General features: G+C 43.8%; 2 protein-coding genes across 10 annotated transcripts in view; both read right to left on the bottom strand.

Annotated features, from left to right (window-relative positions):
• Nucleotides 1-7,584, bottom strand: part of SERGEF (secretion regulating guanine nucleotide exchange factor) — a 216,905-nt gene extending 209,321 nt beyond the window's left edge. For 5 of the 9 annotated variants that reach the window (XR_014138650.1, XM_081798489.1, XM_081798490.1 and 2 more), the window contains exons 1-3: nt 7,478-7,584; nt 3,746-3,881; nt 1,366-1,521 (exon numbers count right to left, since the gene is read on the bottom strand). Coding sequence is in view for 4 of the 9 variants with exons in the window: in XM_081798489.1 (XP_081654615.1) it covers nt 1,366-1,521; nt 3,746-3,881; nt 7,478-7,537 (352 nt within the window). In the remaining 5 variants the exon portion in view is untranslated. Of the gene's footprint in view, nt 1-1,365; nt 1,522-3,745; nt 3,882-5,567; nt 5,676-6,724; nt 7,297-7,477 lie in introns of those variants that run through there. The other 4 variants (XM_081798492.1, XM_081798493.1, XM_081798495.1 and 1 more) reach the window with 4 other exon arrangements.
• A 4,325-nt stretch (nt 7,585-11,909) lies between these two features.
• The window catches only part of TPH1 (tryptophan hydroxylase 1), a 23,483-nt gene continuing 15,819 nt past the window's right edge, over nt 11,910-19,573 (bottom strand). Inside the window, exons 8-10 of the mRNA XM_006749259.3 lie at nt 17,885-17,980; nt 16,717-16,850; nt 11,910-14,968 (exon numbers count right to left, since the gene is read on the bottom strand). Of these exons, the coding sequence (XP_006749322.3) occupies nt 14,794-14,968; nt 16,717-16,850; nt 17,885-17,980 (405 nt within the window). The 3' untranslated portion in view covers nt 11,910-14,793. The remainder of the gene's footprint in view (nt 14,969-16,716; nt 16,851-17,884; nt 17,981-19,573) is intronic.

The raw sequence follows: 19,573 nt of genomic DNA, 5'->3' as shown, positions 1-19,573 counted from the left end.
TCTCTCCCTGCTCCTCCCCATGCTCACTGCCTCCCCGGGGAAAAGGGAGAACCTAACCAACTGATGAGTTTGGGAGAAGGAACACAACATGTGTGGCTTGGTACCTTCCTCTCAGGTATTCTGGACTGATGCATAGTAAGTGTTTCCCCTACACAGATAACCTAGTGTTTGCAGAATAAGTTTGGGTCAGAGGAGTGTTACAGAACCCCTTGGCCTGACCATCAACCCCGTCCTCCAACTTAGCCTTTATCAGTGAAAAGCCAATACAGTGTGATCTCCAGCTATCTGGCAGCTCTCCTCCTTTCTCACAACTGGTTCCACAAGTGAGCAGGAAACAGAGAGTTATCCACTGACATCTTACAACCCCAACACAGTCCACGAAAAGCACTTCATAACGATAGCTATTATTTAGAGTTATTACTACTAAATTCAGCACACATTACAGAACCCCTCTGCAGAAGAGATGGTGATGCCTGAGCAGGGTTTTAAAGAAGGGATAAGAGTTCATCAGAGAGACAAAAGGGGCTGTACCAGAGAACAATGTTCTGCGTGATATTTCTAGAAAGAAAAGTATGGGGAATGTGGAGAATAAAAGACAAGGCAACAACAAGGATAGGTAGGGAACAACAATCAAAGCCATGTGTAAAAGCCTGGGATCTGAGCTATGCTCATGAGAATCCACAAGCGTGGGATGGGAGAGGATATGGTCAGAAGATGCCCTTTCCAGAGGACTGTGTCAATGAGGGAATCTAATCAGAAACTCTAGATGGTCTTTTCCATCCAGAATGACAAGCTCAATGGGGCAAAACTACTTCCAGGGAGAAGTCAGCTGGACAAAAACTAACTATTGCTAGCTGCTCCCAAGAGCATTATCCTATTAACCCTTTGGCCATATCCCTCTACATCCTATTCTGCTATCTGGCTTTGCAGAGACCAAACAATTCTGCCCAACCATATTTAATTTTTTTTTTTTAATCCTTCACTGGGGAAAAAGATGTTACCACTGTTGTGTGACCTCTGATTTCCTCATGCTTCCCCACCACATTCCCCCATGAGTAGCCCTTAGCCAGCACAATTGGCCAGCTAGCCCAGGCACACACCTATCATGAATTTCTGGGACAGGAAGTAGCCACCAAAGTTAATCTAGTCCATCCCCCAGTTTCTGGCAAAGAATTTTCTAGCCCCAAATTTTGCTGTTCAAACTCCTCTTGCAAAAGGCACCCACAACCTTCCTCAACAACCAGAGAGAAATTTGTATGTGTGTTTACACATATAGAGGATTTCACTTCATTGGGATCACCACCACCAAGCTCTTCTCACCCATTGCCTTGGCGGTGATAAAGACTTACCCAAGAGTGAACTCACCTGTGAGAATAATGGTAAAATCCCAGCCACAGGCCACCTGTTGGATAGGACAGCCAAGGAGGGACCTGCAGGCAGTAAAATACAGAACATCTTCTGTGTGACCAAGCCCCAGTTGCCCGTCTTTGTTCAGACCACAAACAAAAAGGCCTCCACCATCTGCAAAAGGCAAAGGCTTTGGTGATAGTGTACATGGGGGAAATTACAACTGTCAAAGCGAGAAAGAGGATTTCACTAATTAGTTGCAGTCACAAACCCAGCCTCTCTTCTCCCACGCGCACTAATAAGCCACATAGGTTAATGTGCACTGGTCTAAACGGCATAGGGCCAAGGCGTTCAAATCCAGTACCGACACGGGACTCCAAGTCCTAGAGCAGTGGCCAGTCACCTAATCGAGCATCTGCCAGAACAAGAAAAGCCCACATCCATCTAGAACTTAGAACATGCCATGTATTATGATACGAGCCTTATCTGTGGGGCCGATTTATCCTTTAGGCACAGTGCCTAGGGCCTACAATACTTTTAGAGGCCCACAAAAATGTTTGTTTCCTTTTTTTAAAGATTTTATTTATTAATTTGACAGAGAGAGACAGCATGAGAGGGAACACAAGCAGGGGGACTGGGAGAGGGAGAAGCAGGCTTCCCACTGAGCAGGGAGCCCGATGCGGGGCTCCATCCCAGGACCTGGGATCATGACCTGAGCCGAAGGCAGCCACTTAACCGACTGAGCCACCCAGGCGCCCTCATAAAGATGTTTTAATTTTATATTCTTTTTTTTTAAGATCTTATTTATTTATTTCACAGAGAGAGAGTGAGAGAGCACAAGCAGGGGGAGCGGCAGAGGGAGAAGCAGGCTCCCCGTTGAGCAGGGAGCCCAATGTGGGTTCAACCCCAGGACCCTGAGATCATGACCTAAACCAAAGGCAGACACTTAACCAACTGAGCCACCCAGTGCCCCTAATTTCACATTCTTTTAAAATAAGAAAAAAATAAATGCAATAATAATGAAAATGCAACGCTAAATCTAGCCTGGATTAGACTAATCTTTATATCAATGAGGTTGTAAAACAGAATTCTTAATACTTCTTTATGGAGGAAAGGGTCCACAAAGGCAAAAGTGCCAAGGACCCATGAAAGTCATAACGCAGCCCTGTCACTCACTGATTCTCCTCATCCAGCCTTATTACCCCCATGTAGCAAAGGGGAAATGGCACAGAGGAATTAATATGCTCAAGGCCACACAGATAATAATAGAACCAGGATTTGAACCCAGGCAGTTGATTCCAGAACTCACGTTCTTTTTTTTTTTTTTTTAAGATTTTATTTATTTATGTGAGAGAGTAAGAAGCAGAGGGAGAAGCAGGCTCCCCGCTGAGCAGGGAGCCTGACGTGGGGCTCGATCCCAGGACTCTGGGATTATGATCTGAGAAGAAGGCAGCCACTTAATCGGCTGAGCCACCCAGGCGCCCCCCGCCCCAGAACTCACATTCTTAACCAGGATGCAATATGCCCTTCTTTGCAATATCATGGCACCTGTAGTACATGTTAAGTACTATCATAGGTTCTGCAAAGGAAACTAAGGAAAACACAAAGTTCTTGCTCTCAAGGAATATTCAATCTAATTGCAAAGACTTCTACCTCACAAGTGAAAGTTAAACAGCAATATATAATATAAAATATAAAATATGTTGCCAACTTTGTCACTAATGTGTCTTGTAACCTTAAGCAACTGGTTTTCCTCTCTGAGCCTCATTTGTATAAATGGGGGCAGGGAGCCTAGAAGATCTCTGAAGGCCTTTCAGCTCTAAAAATCTAGAATTCTCGGGCGCCTGGGTGGCTCAGTCGTTAAGCGTCTGCCTTCGGCTCAGGTCATGATCCCAGGGTCCTGGGATCAAGTCCCGCATCGGGCTCTCTGCTCGGCAGGAAGCCTGCTTCTCCCTCTCCCACTCCCCCTGCTTGTGTTCCTGCTCTCGCTATCTCTCTGTTAAATAAATAAATAAGGTCTTTAAAATAAATAAATAAATAAATAAATAAAAATCTAGAATTCTCTAACGGTAACTTGGCTCTTTCACAAGAATGTTTTCCTCTGCAAAATACAAGAGGCTGAAAGATGGCAACATAACCCGCTAGTGGGAAATGTCTAAATAAGAATTGTCTACTCCATGGGTGCCTGGGTGGCTCAGTCGTTCAGCGTCTGCCTTCAGCTCAGGTCATGATCCCAGGGTCCTGGGATGGAGCCCCACATCGGGCTCCCTGCTCAGCGGGAAGCCTGCTTCTCCCTCTCCCCCGCTTGTGTCCCTCTCTCGCTGTGTCTCTCTCTGTCAAATAAATAAAATCTTTAAAAAAAAAAAAAAAAGAAATGTCTACTCCAGAAAGATGTTACCTGTGACCACAGCAGAGTGGCCCCCTCCTCCTGTGATCCTCCTGATACACTCAGGTTTACAGAAGTCATTCAGTTGCTGGGGCAAAAGTACATCTTCCTTATGACCAAGGCCAAGTTGCCCATAGCTATTCGCACCCTAGGGATAATATAAGGCAAAGATGAAAGCGTACAGGAACCACAACTGTCAATGTGCATTTACCTGTCCCTATCTTTCTCAACCTGACATAGAGCCTTTCACAGACGAGATTTCATAAGCTCATTCTTAAGAGGCTGTTATATGCAACCCATACTTAGATGGTGGCCCCATCCCCAGAATACCACGATTTCCACGTGAGAAGAGCCCTTAGTATCCACTACTTATCCAAACATGCTCCTCGCCTTCTCCTTCCAACGCCTCAGCCCACATGTGTCATCTTTGGGGGGCAGCACGGGAGTTCCTTCTGAGAAAAGCTAATTCTCTAGGGGGGAGGCTAAGGAAAGAAATGAGGGGAAATGGGAACAAAGTGGGTGGGAAATGCACCGGACTGGTCCCTTCTCCTCATGCCCTAGCTGAGAAAACTGGCAATGGCTTCTGTAATCAAAGTTAGCTGAGACTTTGTGCCCTTAAGCAGGGCACCTCATTTTTATTTCATTGTAAAGTGAAAGAGGTTGGCAATGATCTCGAAGGGCCTTTCCAAGTACAGTGTTGTGTGACTCTGAGATTCACATGGTAAGATTCCCGTAAGGAAACAGATTTCCCGTTGGTGGGCAATATGTCTATCTTTGTTATTATGAAATAAAGGTCCAGAATCTCTAATCCAAAACCCTTGCAGCTAGATGTATTTCAGATTCAGAATTGTATAGACTTTAGAAAAGTAATACCGTATATAAATCATATACTCTGCTGCAAGGTTCAGGAGCAGCACTCCATAAGCAAAATAGTATTATTTCTGCAGTAAGAGGTACAAATACAGTAAGCAGGCAAAAACTATAAATAGCATTATTTCAGGTCAGTTTGGGGTTTTTGGAGTTTTTTGTACTCAAAATTGGAGATAAAGAATTGTAGACCTGCAGGGAGAATCTGCAGATTTCAGAAATCTTTATAATTCCTCCAAGTATCTACTCCTGGCTGGTTCTTCCTAGATATGAATAGCAAAACCTTCCAAACGTGTTTGTTTTTTAAGACACCTGAAAGAGGAAAAGTGATTTAAAATAACTACCCAAAATACATACGTACATACAAACTTCTGCCCCTTATGGTCTATTTCACATTTGTACAGGGCTGCAAGGACTCCAAGCTGGAAGCAGAAGCCATGACAGGGGCACATGTCCCAGAGGCCTTCAGGGACAGTATTAGCTGCCAAACAGAGTGCTTCTCCAATGGTTGGCATTCACCTTTAATTCTCACAATAACAGAGGAGATGGACATTATCGCTCCCATTTTACAGATGAAGAAACTAAGGCTCAGAGAGGTTAAGTGGCTCCATAGTCATATAGCTGGGAAGGCAGTAAGTCAGATATGCCCCGCTCCTTTCATTATACTATACTGTGTCTCTTAAGGATATATGGTGAACTTCAGACCAGAGCTTTCCTGGCAAGAGGTTAACTATATCTACATACCCCCATCACTTTATCCACCTTTTTCTGCTTTATTTTTCTCATAGCACTCCCTGACATGACATTTGCTTATTGTTTATTGTCTACCTCCCCTACTAAAAACCAACTCAATGAGGGCAGGAACTATGTTCACTGCCATTTCCCCTGCATCTGAAACTGTGCTGGCCCAGAGAAGGTATACATATATTTATATAGCAAATGAATGTAAGGTCTGATGAGGCCCTACCTAGGAAAGATGAAAGGAAAGATGTGCACACTGTGGGGTATACACATGCACAGGATGTCTCCATCAGCCCTGAGATCGCTGTGGCTGCCCCACGAGCAGGACTGCAGTCTGCTGAACAGAAAGCGAGAGAGACATGGGCACTTGAGGCTCAAATTATGGCACTCAATTTCTGTAACACAGCAAGAGGCCCCAAATCCAGGATAAAGCAAAACAGAGGAAAATTTATTACAACATGTTTCAGCTGTATTTGCCTCCTTTCCTTACAAACACTTCAGACATATCATACCCACATACAACTCCAAGGAGGTAAATTTCCTTGTTATGGGCTGAATCGTGTTCCCCTAAAATTAATTTGTTGAAGCCCTAGCCTCTAATATCTCAGAATGTGGCTATATTTGGAGATAGGGCCTTTTAAGAGATAATTAAGGCTAAATGAGGTCGTAAAGGTAGGGCTCAAATTCAATATAAGAAGAGACACAGGGATGCTCTCAGATTGAGAAAAAGCCACATGAGAACACCACAAGAAGGTAGCCATCTGCAAGCCAAAGAAAGAGGCTTCAGAAGAAAGTAAACCGCGGCCACCTTGCTCTTGGACTTCTGGCCTCCAGAACTGCGACGAAATAAAATTCCATTTTTTAAGACCTCCCAGTCTGTGGTATTTTTCTATCCCAGCACTGGCAAACTAATACACCTCTCCACACATATTATGCAGCAGGAAGGCCAGCAGGCCTCTAAGCAGTTAGAAGAGGCCATATCTGACGCAGACCCCAGTCTCCCGCCTGGGAAAAGCCACCCCAGGCACACATTCAATCCCCAAGTCCACCCCCAGCTCAAGTGCCACCTCAAAAATAGTACCCAGACAGCCAGGCTACCTCCGGCCACACCGCCCTCTCCCTTCCGCCAGTCCGCCGCCTTACATTCAACAAGTGCTGCTTGGTACTGGTTATCACCTTTGTTCGACTAGTCAATACACGTTCGTTTTAACGGTAATACAGGTGGTATCCTGCTCCCTCAACTCAAGAGCTAGGCCTTTCACTTTTGTGTTTTTCCCAAAAGACCAGCACATAGCCAGGCCACAAAAGGGTCTCATTCATTCGTCAACAAGTATTTGCTAGGCACCGTGAACAAGACAGGCACAATACCCACCCTTATGACACATTCTAGCCAAGGAGACGGACATTAACAAATTCTACATTTCATTACAATTGTGATATGGGCTGTAAAGAACTACAAGACACTATGTCCGCTTATTCCCATGCATCTGTCTGGTCGGCCGCTGGCACCACACTGCTGTGCAGAGACCCTCCTCTCTCCTAGCCAGGACACATGAAGATGACCCTGTCTCTCAGTGCCGCCGTCAAACCAACACCGGCGCAGACTCTCACGCCCCCAGTACAGGCAAGATCCGGTCACAGAAGAGTATCAGCAAACATGCAGGATCTCCGCCTTGTGCACGGCCCACCACCGCAGGCCTCGCATCAAAGGATGCTCCCGCCAGGCTGGGGTGGGGCTGGAAGGGGCCGGCATCCTGCGGGCAACCGGAGGGTGAGGAGCACAGGTGGCCCCACAGGGCTCCGGGACGGGGCGATCACTCCACGCCGTCCCTCCCGGCGCTATCCGGGCCTGAAGGCTCTCGCGCAATCAGACGCTCTGCCCAGGAGCCAGATGCTTTCCGCTGCGCCGCAGCCCCCTCGGGTCCGGACCCCACCAGCCAGCAGGCCCCTAAGTCACCCGTGAGGGCCCCCCCCGACCCTCTCCCCCTCAGGCCCCAGCCCAGGGTCCTCCAACCCAGAGCCTGGCCCGGACCTCGGCCGCCCAGCCCAGGAACGCCCACGCCGAGGCCGCCAGCTCCCCGCGCCTCTGCGCCCCCTCAGTCCCAGCGGCCCCGGCCCGGGGGCGGAGTCACGTACCCAGGCGAAGAGCGCGGCCGCCGCAGGGGCGGCCTCGGAGGCGCTCGGCTCCCGCTCCATATGGGGACGCTCCGCCGGCGCTTCCGGGAGGGGTCGGGGGTGGGGCCCTCCAGGGGAGGGATTAGTGAATGGGGTGTGGGCCCGACGCGGGTGGGGCCTGTGATTGGGAGGGGCCGGCGCGGGGGAGGAGTCTGTAATGAAGGTGGGGCCCTTGTTAGGGAGGGGTCTGCCGTGGGGAAGGGGCAGGCACGGGGGAGGGGTCTGTAGCGGAGGCGGGGTCGACGTGGGAGGGGGGCCTGCTGTGGGAGCAGGGCCGGAGCGGGGCGGAGGGGGTAGAGAGTCTGCAGTGGGGGCGGGGCCAGAGTGGGGGCGAGGCTTTGGAGGAGGAGGGGCCATCCCTGGGGAGTGGTCTGCAGTGGGGCGGGGGCGGAGCCGAGGGAGGGCCCGCGAGAGCCCGGCAATCGCCTCTGGAGCCTGCTGCCGACCGCCGCCCCCGGGCGCGCTCAGAGCGTCTCTGCCTTTGGCCCCCAGCCGTGCAGTGCCGTTGTGCTTCTCCCTCCCTCCCCTCGCATTCTATTTTTAGTAATACACGAATGCACTACGCTCCTTCGTGTTTTCATCTCCTTGGAGTCCCACGACAGCCCGGAGGCGCTGACAGGGCAGAGATTATACCACCCGCTGACCAGGAAGAAATTGAACCGGGGAGCGGGGTGGAAAGGGTCCTGTCCCAGTGTCTTAGCCGAGCTGTCTTTGGATCTGCTTTGGTGTGCGTTTGCAAAATCTAAGAAAGCTTCTGGTAAGCGGGTCTGCAGGAACTTACTCCTCGGGACACGAAACTGAGGAGGCTGGTTCTCACGGATTCCTGCCAGGGGCAGCCTTCTAACCCTCAGCGCTCAGAGCATGGTCCTGCCCAGATTCTGATCATCAATACTGGATAATTTTCACCCAACAGAGGTTTTCATATAAAATGGCTTTTATCAGACACCCTCATACACCGCTGGTAGGAGCTAAATAAATACAGTTTTCCTAAAGGAAAATGTGGCAATGCGTATTAGGAACATGAAGAAAAATAAACAGATATTTACCCAGTAAATTCCACATCTGTTAATTTATCACGAGAAAATAATCAGAGCTGTGCACAAAGACTTAGACTGCAAATTATTCATTATGGGATTGTATATAATAGGGAAGAACTTAATTACCTGAAAGTCCAAAAATAAATTGTGTAAATTGTGGCATATCCATGCAGTGGAATACTAGGCTGCCATTTAAAAAAATGTTTTGGAAGACATTAAGTAAGGGAAGTGTTCATGATATGTCATAAACATAACTATTACAGCAGTTTTCTACACACACAACACAAACACATATACTCAGGGTGGCAGATTACAGTTGAATTTTATTTTCTTTGTTGTACTTTTTTTGTACATAACCTCCATTTCCCAAGCCCCCCATAATCTTGTGGGTACAAATAGGGTCCCATTAAAGATGACAATCCAGGGGCGCCTGGGTGGCTCAGTTGGTTAAGCAACTGCCTTCGGCTCAGGTCATGATCCTGGAGTCCCGGGATCGAGTCCCACATCGGGCTCCCTGCTCAGCGGGGAGTGTGCTTCTCCCTCTGATCCTCCCCCTCTCATGCTCTCTGTCTCCCATTCTCTCTGAGATAAATAAATAAAAAAAAAATCTTTAAAAAAAAGATGACAATCCATATTCACTAGTTCTTGACCCCTCTGCTGACAGAAGCCTCCAGTCCTCATTACCCTTTATGCCTGGGAGCCCTGGAATGTATCTCCAGTGAGCTCTGACCAGACAGACCTTTCCTGTTTTCACTCCACCTACTCCTTGGTGTTTCTGCCTGTAAGACCACGTGAGGGCAGCACCTCACTTTTCCCTCTCCAGCCTGGGGTATCTTGAGAACATCCATGACCATGCTAAGAAAAATACAAACTTATGAAAGAGGGGTCTAGAAATCCGTGTATGACTTCCAGTCTATGAAAGAAGTTGGAGAGGCTGAGAGAATTCTGATAGGATATAGGGGGACCGATGTCAATGTGCTGTAAGCGCCTCCCATCTCATGTCTCAGGAAAGGCCTGCTGCTGCAGAACCACTTAGAGAGCTGGGTATGTATGTATCCCTCCAGACTGGTGCCTGGGCAGGGTGTTGATTCATCCTGAGAAATCCAATGGCTTGTGGCCAGATAGCTGAGCGAAGAGAGATCGATTTGGAGAAGTCATTCATGCCCAGAGTATCTCCCATGTATTTCTCATGCAGCAATTTGGCTAGGGAATGGTCTTAGACACTGTCCAGGGAAATTCCTGGAAAGGTGAAGTGACACCCCAATGGAGTTGACCACTAGATTCCTAGAGAGTGAGGGAGATGAATTCAACAGCCCAGTCACATCAAGAGATCCCCCAAAAAATAAGAGGGTGGGAAGTTCCTCCAAAACACCCCCAAAGAATGAGTCAGCATTAATGCCAACTCACAACAGTATCAGACCAAACAGAACTTTCTACTCATTGCCTCTCCTCCCCACCACCATCCCCAAACCATGGAGGAGCCAGAGGCATCCTAGTGAGTGGGCACAGAGGAACAAGAAAAGAGAGAGAGAAATTAGAAGCTAAGGGTTAGGAATGAGCAGAAAATTCAAGGCCAGGACCTGAGATTTCAGCCAAAGGGGCAAGGACTACCCACAGAGTCAGTTTTAATAGAGAGAGGATCTAGAAGAATACACTTGTCTTTCAATTTCACCCCTTGAATGTACATACATCTATACTTCGGCTAACTTAACAGTTATATCATTATGTTATATCTTTTAATACAATTTCTATGGAGTGTTGCAATGTTGCCACTATTTCAACTACGTACATGCCACTGAGGAATTCTTCCCATTAACAGCCTGGCTGAGTTGCAGTTCTTGAATGGGGCTAAACTATTTGATGGTATCACTTTCAGATGCCTTGTTTCCACGTAAGAGGAGAGTATAAAGTACTTTGGGGCCATAAACACTACATCGATGTACCATACAAGTTAGGAAATGTTTTCCTTTAGATCATCTTATTTTATAGATGAAAAAAACTGAGGCCCAAAGAAGTTAAATGATTTACTCCAAGGTCAGATTTCTGCCTTTGATAAAGACAGATTAGCTAGCTATAGACCAAGCCTCTCACAAAAACAACTAGAAAAGCTGGGGGATAATATTTTAAAAATCTGTTTCAAGTCATTGGAGAACTATCAAAGCAGCCAGAACTTGAAAGGCCAAGATCTGGAAGCTGAGAGATTATATTTGGCACTACTTTTCCACTGGAAGTGTTTGCTAATTAGCAAGCAGTGACTTGGAGGCTAAGAAACTGGGCTGAAAGCTGTAGCTGACAAGCTGAACAGTACTTTCAGCAATCATATAGGGGTGGGAAGAATGACAGAAGGAGGGGACAAAGGCAGGAGTCCAGGGTCCCCAAGGAGAAGCCCCAGCACACACACCCATAGCTTGCCTTTGGGATCCCTAAAGTGCTGCACTCTGAGAGTAGAGGTGAACTGGAAATAGACCAGCCCTCACAAAGACAGATGGTCAGCTTCAAATTGGCTTAATCCCTAACTGTACTAAGAAGATCTTCCCATGCCATTATATACTGCCTGCTAGAATTCCCTCTGGAGGAAGATAAAGTCATCCAGAAGTTATGGGGGATCCCAGATCAGGACAGTGATTAATGATTCTTTACATATGGATGTTTCTTTTTACAATGTCCTTTCGCAACATAATTCCTCCAATAACCCAGTGAAGTAGATTTAACTCCTTATACAGAGTAGGAACATATGATTGAGACTTTATCAAAAACTCCAGAAGTAGTGTTTGGATTCCCTTATATCTCATATTCACAGGCTTTTCAAGAAATGTCAGGATGTTATAGATTTCTTAAACTTACGACATTGCTAATATATATTTAAATCAGGTTTGGGTTTTGGTTTTTGTTGTTTTGTTTTGTTTTGTTTGAGAGAGAGAGAGTGAGAGGGAGAGCCGGGATTCAGGGTGGGGGGGAGCAGAGAGAATCATAAGTGGACTCCATGCCCCACCCGGGGCTTGACCTCACGACCCTGAGATCATGACCTGAGCCAAAATCAAGAGTCAGATCTTAACCGACTAGGTCACCCAGGCGCCCCATAAATCAGTTTTTTAACTTATGTTTGACAAAAAAAAAAAAATTGCTTGTTAAGAACATGAATTTTGGGGGCACGTGGGTGGCTCAGTTGGTTAAGCGTCTGCCTTCGGCTCAGGTCATGATCCCAGGGTCCTGGGATAGAGCCCCGCATCAGGGTCCCTGTTCTGTTGAGCCTGCTTCTCCCTCTCCCTCTGCCCCTTCCTCTGCTTGTGCTTTCTCTCAAATAAATAAATAAAATCTTCAAAGAAACAAAAAACATGAATTTTGTGTCCATTTATTATTATCCAGTTGAATAACAAACTTACAAACCATAAATGTATATTACATAGTAAAGACTAGACTGAAATGGACCATAGCATCTTTATTCATTTCCTAGAAATTAATATATGAACTCTATTATGTGTGCCTTTAAAGAACTGCAGGATTTTTTCCTTTTTCAATTTGAAAGCCAACTTAAAAATTAAGTATAATTATATACATTCTGGTGTGTCATTACTATTATATAACTCTGAATTACAAAATAGGCAGATTAAGAAACAGGCATTCTGACAACCAGCTTTTGGAGCTTTCTTCAAAAAGTCAGGAAAATATCACCTAAGTCTTTAAGTAAAAAGTAACTGATTAAGAATTATAAACCAAACTTTTGGTTCAATTCTGTTCTCATATTGGAGTAAATATTAACATATTCTTAGATGTTTTGAAGATATAAATTTAAAATGCATGAAAACTCTCAGGACTCCTGATTTACCAAATATCACAAATCCAGAGGTTAGAAGAACTGAAATCAATCATGAAATATTTCCATTATTCTGAAGTAATGAATAATAATGATTGTGCTTTAACATTCATTTTAGTGTGCTTTAGTCATAGAGTGGTTTTAAATACCATAGTTTTAAAATTCAATAACTATGATTCTTTACCATGATCAAAGTTGTATTAATATAACCAGATACAGTATGTATAATTTGCTGTTAACTGTTATCTATCATGGTTTTCTTACAATAGATTTCCTTGCAACCAAATATACCAGCTATAAACTAGCTAATCAGTATTTCAAATGATTTTAGATTAGCTAACTTAGATCAATTACTATCAAAGGTCTATTAATAGTTATACTTAACTAAAATTATAAGTAATGTATAAATCTGAAATAGCATGAATTTCTCTTCCCAATTCTATTTCATTGTAGGACAAAAAGTTTTTTTATAATTTCTTTTGAGGTCTACAAAGGATTAAAAGATCTAGTGGTCTGGTGAAATAAAATGTGCTAAAGGGTATACAATTTGACTATTAATGTGGGGAAAAAAAGTAAAAACACAGTTTTTTAAGTAGCTAATTAAGAATGAAAAATTGGTGGAAAATATGACCCTTAATATATCATTAACAGAAATGACATCATTAGGAGAGGAAGCTGATAAGGTGTAATATTCAGATGATTCTGAGGGTTTTGTTTGTGGGGTTTTTTAACCTTTTGAGTTTGAGATACTTGATAGGACTACCATGTTGTACAAACCCATTTCATTCTATGTGAATGGTACCATAAGAAGTTGTACAATATTAGCCTGATTTAGGGACATTTAGATGGAAAATATCCAGCAGGCAGCTGGACTTAAAATGCAAAAATTCAAGAAAGATGTCAAGGTTAGAACTGCAAATATGGGAGTCATAGAAAATAAGAATTGAAGTCATGGGGGCACATGGGTGGTGCAGTCAGTTGAGCATCCGACTCTTGGTTTTGGCTCAGATCCTGATCTCAGGGTTGTGAGATCAAATCCCGCAACAGGCTCCATACTCAACGTGGAGTCTGCTTAGGACTCTCTCTCCCTCTGCCCCTCTCCACCTTCTAAAATAAATAATAAATCTTAAAGGAAAAAAAAAGGAATTGAGGTCATGGATGTGGATGACATTTCCCATGAAGAGATGGCAGAGAGAGAAGAGGACCAGAAACAGAAACCTGAAGAGGGCGTGGGGAGGAGGAAAGGAGTAAATCAAACAGACAGCATGTATTCAGGAATCCAGCTTCACCCTCTTCTATCAGGTCCATTCCCTGTATGATATAGCCAACAGCACATAAAAAACAGTCCTTGCAACCCTTGCATTATTGCTGTCAGACCTAAAATGGTCTTCTTGACCTTTCTTACATCCCATTTCCTCACCTGTTTCCCCACCCTCTACCCCTATGCCTTGCCTCTGTATTTATGACTTCACTTGTATCTTGGAAATGAAGTGCTCAGTGTTGCTTTCCCAACTTTAACTTTGTGCTTCTCTCATCGGTCTTAGTTTGAACTCTCCATTTGACAATACCATCTCCTGCTAACCTGAGGACAAAGCCCATCATAATACTCTGCATGTGTGAGTATAGGGCCTTGCAAGTGGTCCCCCCCTCCATGTTCCCCTTGGCCCCATGAGTAGAACAGATAACCTAAAACAAAACCAGCATCATGCAGTGCCTTCGAAAGGAAAGTTTCTCACTCAAGGAGGATGGTCGCTTGGGAAGGGGCTCCCTAGTTCCATACCAAAGAAAGTCCCAAATTCTTAGCCTGCTCTTGAGGATTATACCCCAATCAACCTTTCCAGATTTGGCTACTCATATTTCCCTACAAGATACCACACTTGAAACTAGACGACTTCCTCTTTACAAGGTACGCTTCACATGCAAAGGCCTCTATACTTCTGCCCACGCTAGCAGTGGAGACAGCTGGTCTCCTATTCAATTTAGGGCTGTGAATGTGATCAAGCTTGGCACAAATTCAATGATAAGTAAGATACTTTAGATATAAGAGGATCTTAGGTAATAGTATGGGTCAGCTCCATAATACCCATCCAGGCATTTTAAGTGATCATAAAAGTCATTTTATTCAAGAAGGATTAGGGAAAAGAGAATCAAGCCGGTATTAGATCTATCTCTAGGGTCAAAAAAATTCTCTATAAAAAAATGAGTGGTCAGTGAATTGTATGGTATATGAATCATATTTCACTAAAGCTGTTACAAAAAAAATAATAGGTAGTGGTATACAGTATTCAGGTGCAAATTTCCAAAAGACTAATTAAAGAATAGGAGTAGAGAATATTGTTTGGAGGCTGTCCCTCCACAACCAGGTCTTCAAGAAAAGCAGGAGCTGACCCACACGTCTCTGAATTGACACTCAGACACTCTCAGGATCAGATGCTTGGCTGTCTGCTGACCTTCGCAAGGGCATCACTGACGACATCGAGATCATGCTGCAGCTCATTCATGGCGCTGGTTATGCTCTTGGTGTCTTTCAAGATCTGAATACTCCGTGTGTATGGATTATACTTCACTCCAAATGGACGCTTAATTGTTTTGGTAAATTCTCTGTTTAAGAAAACAAATAAGAGGCAACCAATTTCTAGGAAGCAGAGGATGAAAACTGAATGAGCAACAGCAAACCTATTTCACACACTAGGTGAAAGACAAATCTTTATTAGTTGTTCACACAACCAATCTGACGACTTTCCTACACAGCACATGCAGAGATCCCCTAGAATCCTACACAGGTTGGAAACCTAAAACTGTCATAGACACATCCACCCCTGCATTGCTAGGGAAAGATCCTGTGGATGACTTTATTGGTGATTTATTACTTTATATATTTCTTGGCTACAGTAAGGAGACCAACTACAGTAGCTTTATCAGGAGACAATGGCAGACTTGGCCACCTAGTAACAGACCCCTCAGCTGTGATTTACCTAACTATACCTGCACACCTACACATTTGCGTGTGCGCACACACACACACACACATACAGAGGCCAGGAACAGTCCTGCCTCCTGCACATGGACATTCTTTCTGTTTAGAATGTCTTCCTCTAACCTTCTCTCAAATGACCTAACTTCCACCCTTTCTTCATGCATTCAAGTCCTACCCTCTTCATCAAGTCAACATTTGAACTTCTCATTTGGCACCCCCAAGAACAACTGTGTTCAGGACCCCAGGAACACAGCGGAGGACAACCGTACATGAGTAAGGGCTGAAATGCAGCTTGCAATCCACCTGGTCTACCCAGAAGGGACCCCTTCTTCAAGTCTGCGCAAAGGGGCCATATGTGCTAGAGGAAGCCCTGCTAGTATTGTTATTGGGTTCTGTGCCTGGCCTAATTCCGCAAGTAACAGAAAATCTCTGGAAGACAAGGAGGATGTCTTCAACCCCCATATATCCCACAATGATCTCACTGTGACCTCAGACCCTTTCCACCAAATGTTTTGTTGATTCTGCTTCTATAGTCCTTTCCTTTCCTACTACCTCTGTCTTGGCCCAGGCTCTTATTTTCACCTTAAGTATTACAAAAATCTCCTGAGTAGTTTCTCTGCCTCCAATGTCCTCCTTTCTTAACAACACACTTAGCTGATTAATAGTTAAAGCACAGTAGGTCACCTGGGTGGCTCAGTAGGTTGAGCATCTGACTCTTGATTTCAGCTCAGGTCATGATCTCAAGGTGGTGAGACTGAGCCCCACATCAGTTTCCATGCTCAGCACAGAGTTTGCTTGAGATTCTCTCTCTCCCGCTCTTTTTGCCCCTCCCCCTACTTGTGCTCAATCAATAAAATCGTTAAAAAAAATAGTTAAATCATAGCTTCATTGCATCACACTCTTATATTTTTCCACCTCCCTTAGCTTTTTTACACTGTCCCTTAGCCTAAAACTTAACATATCTAAATCCTAGTTATCCTTCAAGTGCTTTCTCAGATGCCATTAAACTTTCCCTGTTCCCCATCTGGAATAAATTGCTCCTGAATAAAATGGAGAACAAAGTTTCATCTGTATCTCTCTAAGGCTTTCTATGCTGTTATATGGTAATTTGTATACAGCTTATTTTCCTAATAGATTAGAAACTCTGATGGGAAGAAACCAGTTTCTCAATGTATCTGATTCATATATGCAATCACCAAACATCACCATAAACAACATACTCTAAATATTTGTTGTGAAAGGGAGATATGTCATAGGCAGAAGGTACCTCCTAGGCTTCTAATTATCCAGCTGCTTACTTCTGTGATTTGTTACCATTACTGGACCTATCTTTTGTAGAGGGAAGTTAAGACATGCGGAAGATATACCTTACCTCATCTTCTCCTTTGCATCTTCAAAGCTTTCAGATACAAAGTAGACATCCTGAAAAGTTGTGATGAGACACTCCTGTTTGCAGGTAATCTTGGGATCAAAGGGCTTTACTTTGGCATGTCCAGAAAGTGAATGCTAGAAGACAAAGAGTCAGTGAATCAAAGAATACTGTTTAATTTCATGGATCACATCCCAAACACAACCACCAGAATCAGCACACCTCTGAAGGTACTACTGCAATGGCCCCAACCTACAATTCCAAACTTATTTCCTACAGCATTATCTAAGCCACAGTATACTCCAGCAAAGCAAATGGCTTGCTGCTCCCCATAAATGCCCCAAGACCATCTCCATGACTTTGTTCTAACACTCAGGTGTAAGAGGCACCTGACAATATTCATGTATATTCCTGCATTATGACACCTACTTCCTAGCCTGCACTAGTAATTTCTATACATGACTTATACCCACCATCAGGTGGTAGACTCCTGAGAGCAAGAAGTACCGTGGACAGTATTTGACACACACCCATCACTCAGCAAACATTAAGTTCATTCCTTTATTAAATAAATAAAATTCTCAAAAAATTCCATAGAATTTAGGAGAAGTTATTGCTAACACACTAAAAATGGTGAGGGAACAGCAAAACTTTGTAAGCAAAAGCTTTAAAATACTTTTTATATAAAAGATATGTCTATTGGGGCACCTGGGTGGCTCAGTTGGTTTAGCGGCCAGCTCTTGGTTTTGGCTCAGGTCATGATCTCGGGGTCCTGGGATCAAGCCTTGTATGAGGCTCCGCACTCGGCGGGGAGTCTGCTTGGGGATTTTCTCTCTCTCCCTCTCCCTCTGCCCCCCCCCTGCTTGTGCACTCTCTCTTTCTCTAAAATGAATAAATAAACCTTTAAATAAATGAAAGATATGTCTATAGTGTGTCAACTATGTTCAAAAAAAAGAGAAAGAAATTAAGTAATTAAATTCCACATATAAGTAAAAAACATTTAGGGTATCTCCATAAACCTAGGAAATAGAGAAAATTGTCTCTTAAGTAATGTTTACTGCCACCCCAAGTATTTTCCATAGTATGCACTTGTTCAAATCCAAAAACTCTTTCAGGTCATATCAATTATATTAAGTAAACATGGCTATGTGGAGAGACTTATGGCTTTTACCTTAAGTTCACTGATAGAAGAAAGTAATCCAGCACCAAAGACTCGCAATTGCCCATCTTGTTTACAGAGACCAAACTCCACAGTGAAAAAGTAGCACTGGAAAAGGACATTGATGTTACTTTCACAGCCTGAATAACTCAATTTAGAACAAACTGCAACTCTTAGTCACTGACCCAAAGTGCGCTGGAATAAAGTTCAAGATCCCCAGACTTGTTCCCAAGTATTTCTACAATCTGGCTTTATTCTAAACCAGCACTTCTCAAACTGCTGTTCCCAGGACTCTTCTATACTCTTAAAAATTACTCAGGACCCAAAGGACCTTTTGTTTTTGTGAGTTAAGACTGAAAACATTTACATGTTTGCTAATTAATTTTAAAGTGTAATAAACCATTTTATGGTAACATACCAATTTAATGCAAAGTAACTATATTGTACAACACAAAAAAAGGGTCAGGAAAGAAACATTGTTTTACATTGTTCCCAATCTTTTTAAATGTCTGTCTAGATGTTATTTAATGTCTGGCTAGAAAAACAGGATGGATTCTTATATCTGCTTCTATAGTTAACCTGTTGCCATATGTTGTTTTGGCTGAAGTATATGAAGAAAACTCAGCCTCACACAGATAAGTAGTTGGAAGAGGCTATGTATTGTAATAGCCTTTTCACATAACTGTGGATATTCTTCTTTGACACTACATCAAAACTCAACAAGTGGTAATTTCTTGAAGTTCAGCTGCAATGTGGAATATGAAACCATATCAATGAACTCTAGTTCTTATATTGAAATCCACTTTGCATTCTGAGTGGATCTTTCACTCAAGGACCCTGTGCAAGGTTTTTAGGAACACCAGGGGGTCCCCAAACCATGATTTGAGAAGCACTATTCTAATCATCTACCCTTTTTCATACTACTTCCCCCACCCTAACACACTCTGTTCCAGCTTCTTGTCATTTCCCCAGACACACCAAGCACCTCCTTGTCTTTCCTTGTGTGCCCTCATCCTAAGATGCTCTTTCTTCCCTTCTTGGCAGGTGAAAACATGACTCATCTTCCCTAGGCTAGTCCAGATACTCCTCTTCCATGAAACCTTCCCCAAGCCATTCTCTGACCTCCCAGAACACTCTGCCTGAACTTCTCTGTAGAGTTCATGCATTCAACACAACTGACTCCCTAAGTTGTATATAAATTCCTCGACGGCAGGAACCAGGCCTTACTCATCTTTGTATTTCCAGCACGGTGTCTTGTACCTAATGTTCAAGAACATTTTTAGCATCATTTTCAGAGAACCTATCATTTTTACTGAAAAAAGATCTACAAATAATTAACATTATTGAACTCTAGTGTTTCTCTACCTTTTTTTAAAGCCCATATGTCCTTTTGATGAACCTTAAAATTTCACATCCTCCTTTAATACTATTGAAAGTATTTAAATTAAATTAAATATGAGCAAAGACAAATTTTCTTTTTTTTTTTATTCTTATGTTAATCCCCATACATTACATCATTAGTTCTAGATGAAGTGTTCCATGATTCATTGTTTGTGCATAACACCCAGTGCTCCATGCAGAACGTGCCCTCCTCAATACCCACCACCAGGCCAAACCATCCTCCCACCCCCCTCCCCTCTAGAACCCCCAGCCTGTTTTTCAGAGTCCATCGTCTCTCATGGTTCGTCCACCCCTCCGATT

The sequence above is a fragment of the Leptonychotes weddellii genome, chromosome 11, assembly GCF_054177405.1.
Source record: "Leptonychotes weddellii isolate Sample4059 chromosome 11, ASM5417740v2, whole genome shotgun sequence".
Lineage (NCBI taxonomy): Eukaryota > Metazoa > Chordata > Mammalia > Carnivora > Phocidae > Leptonychotes > Leptonychotes weddellii.
Note: the sequence above shows the minus strand (reverse complement) of the source record. Positions and strands in the feature narration are given on the sequence as shown.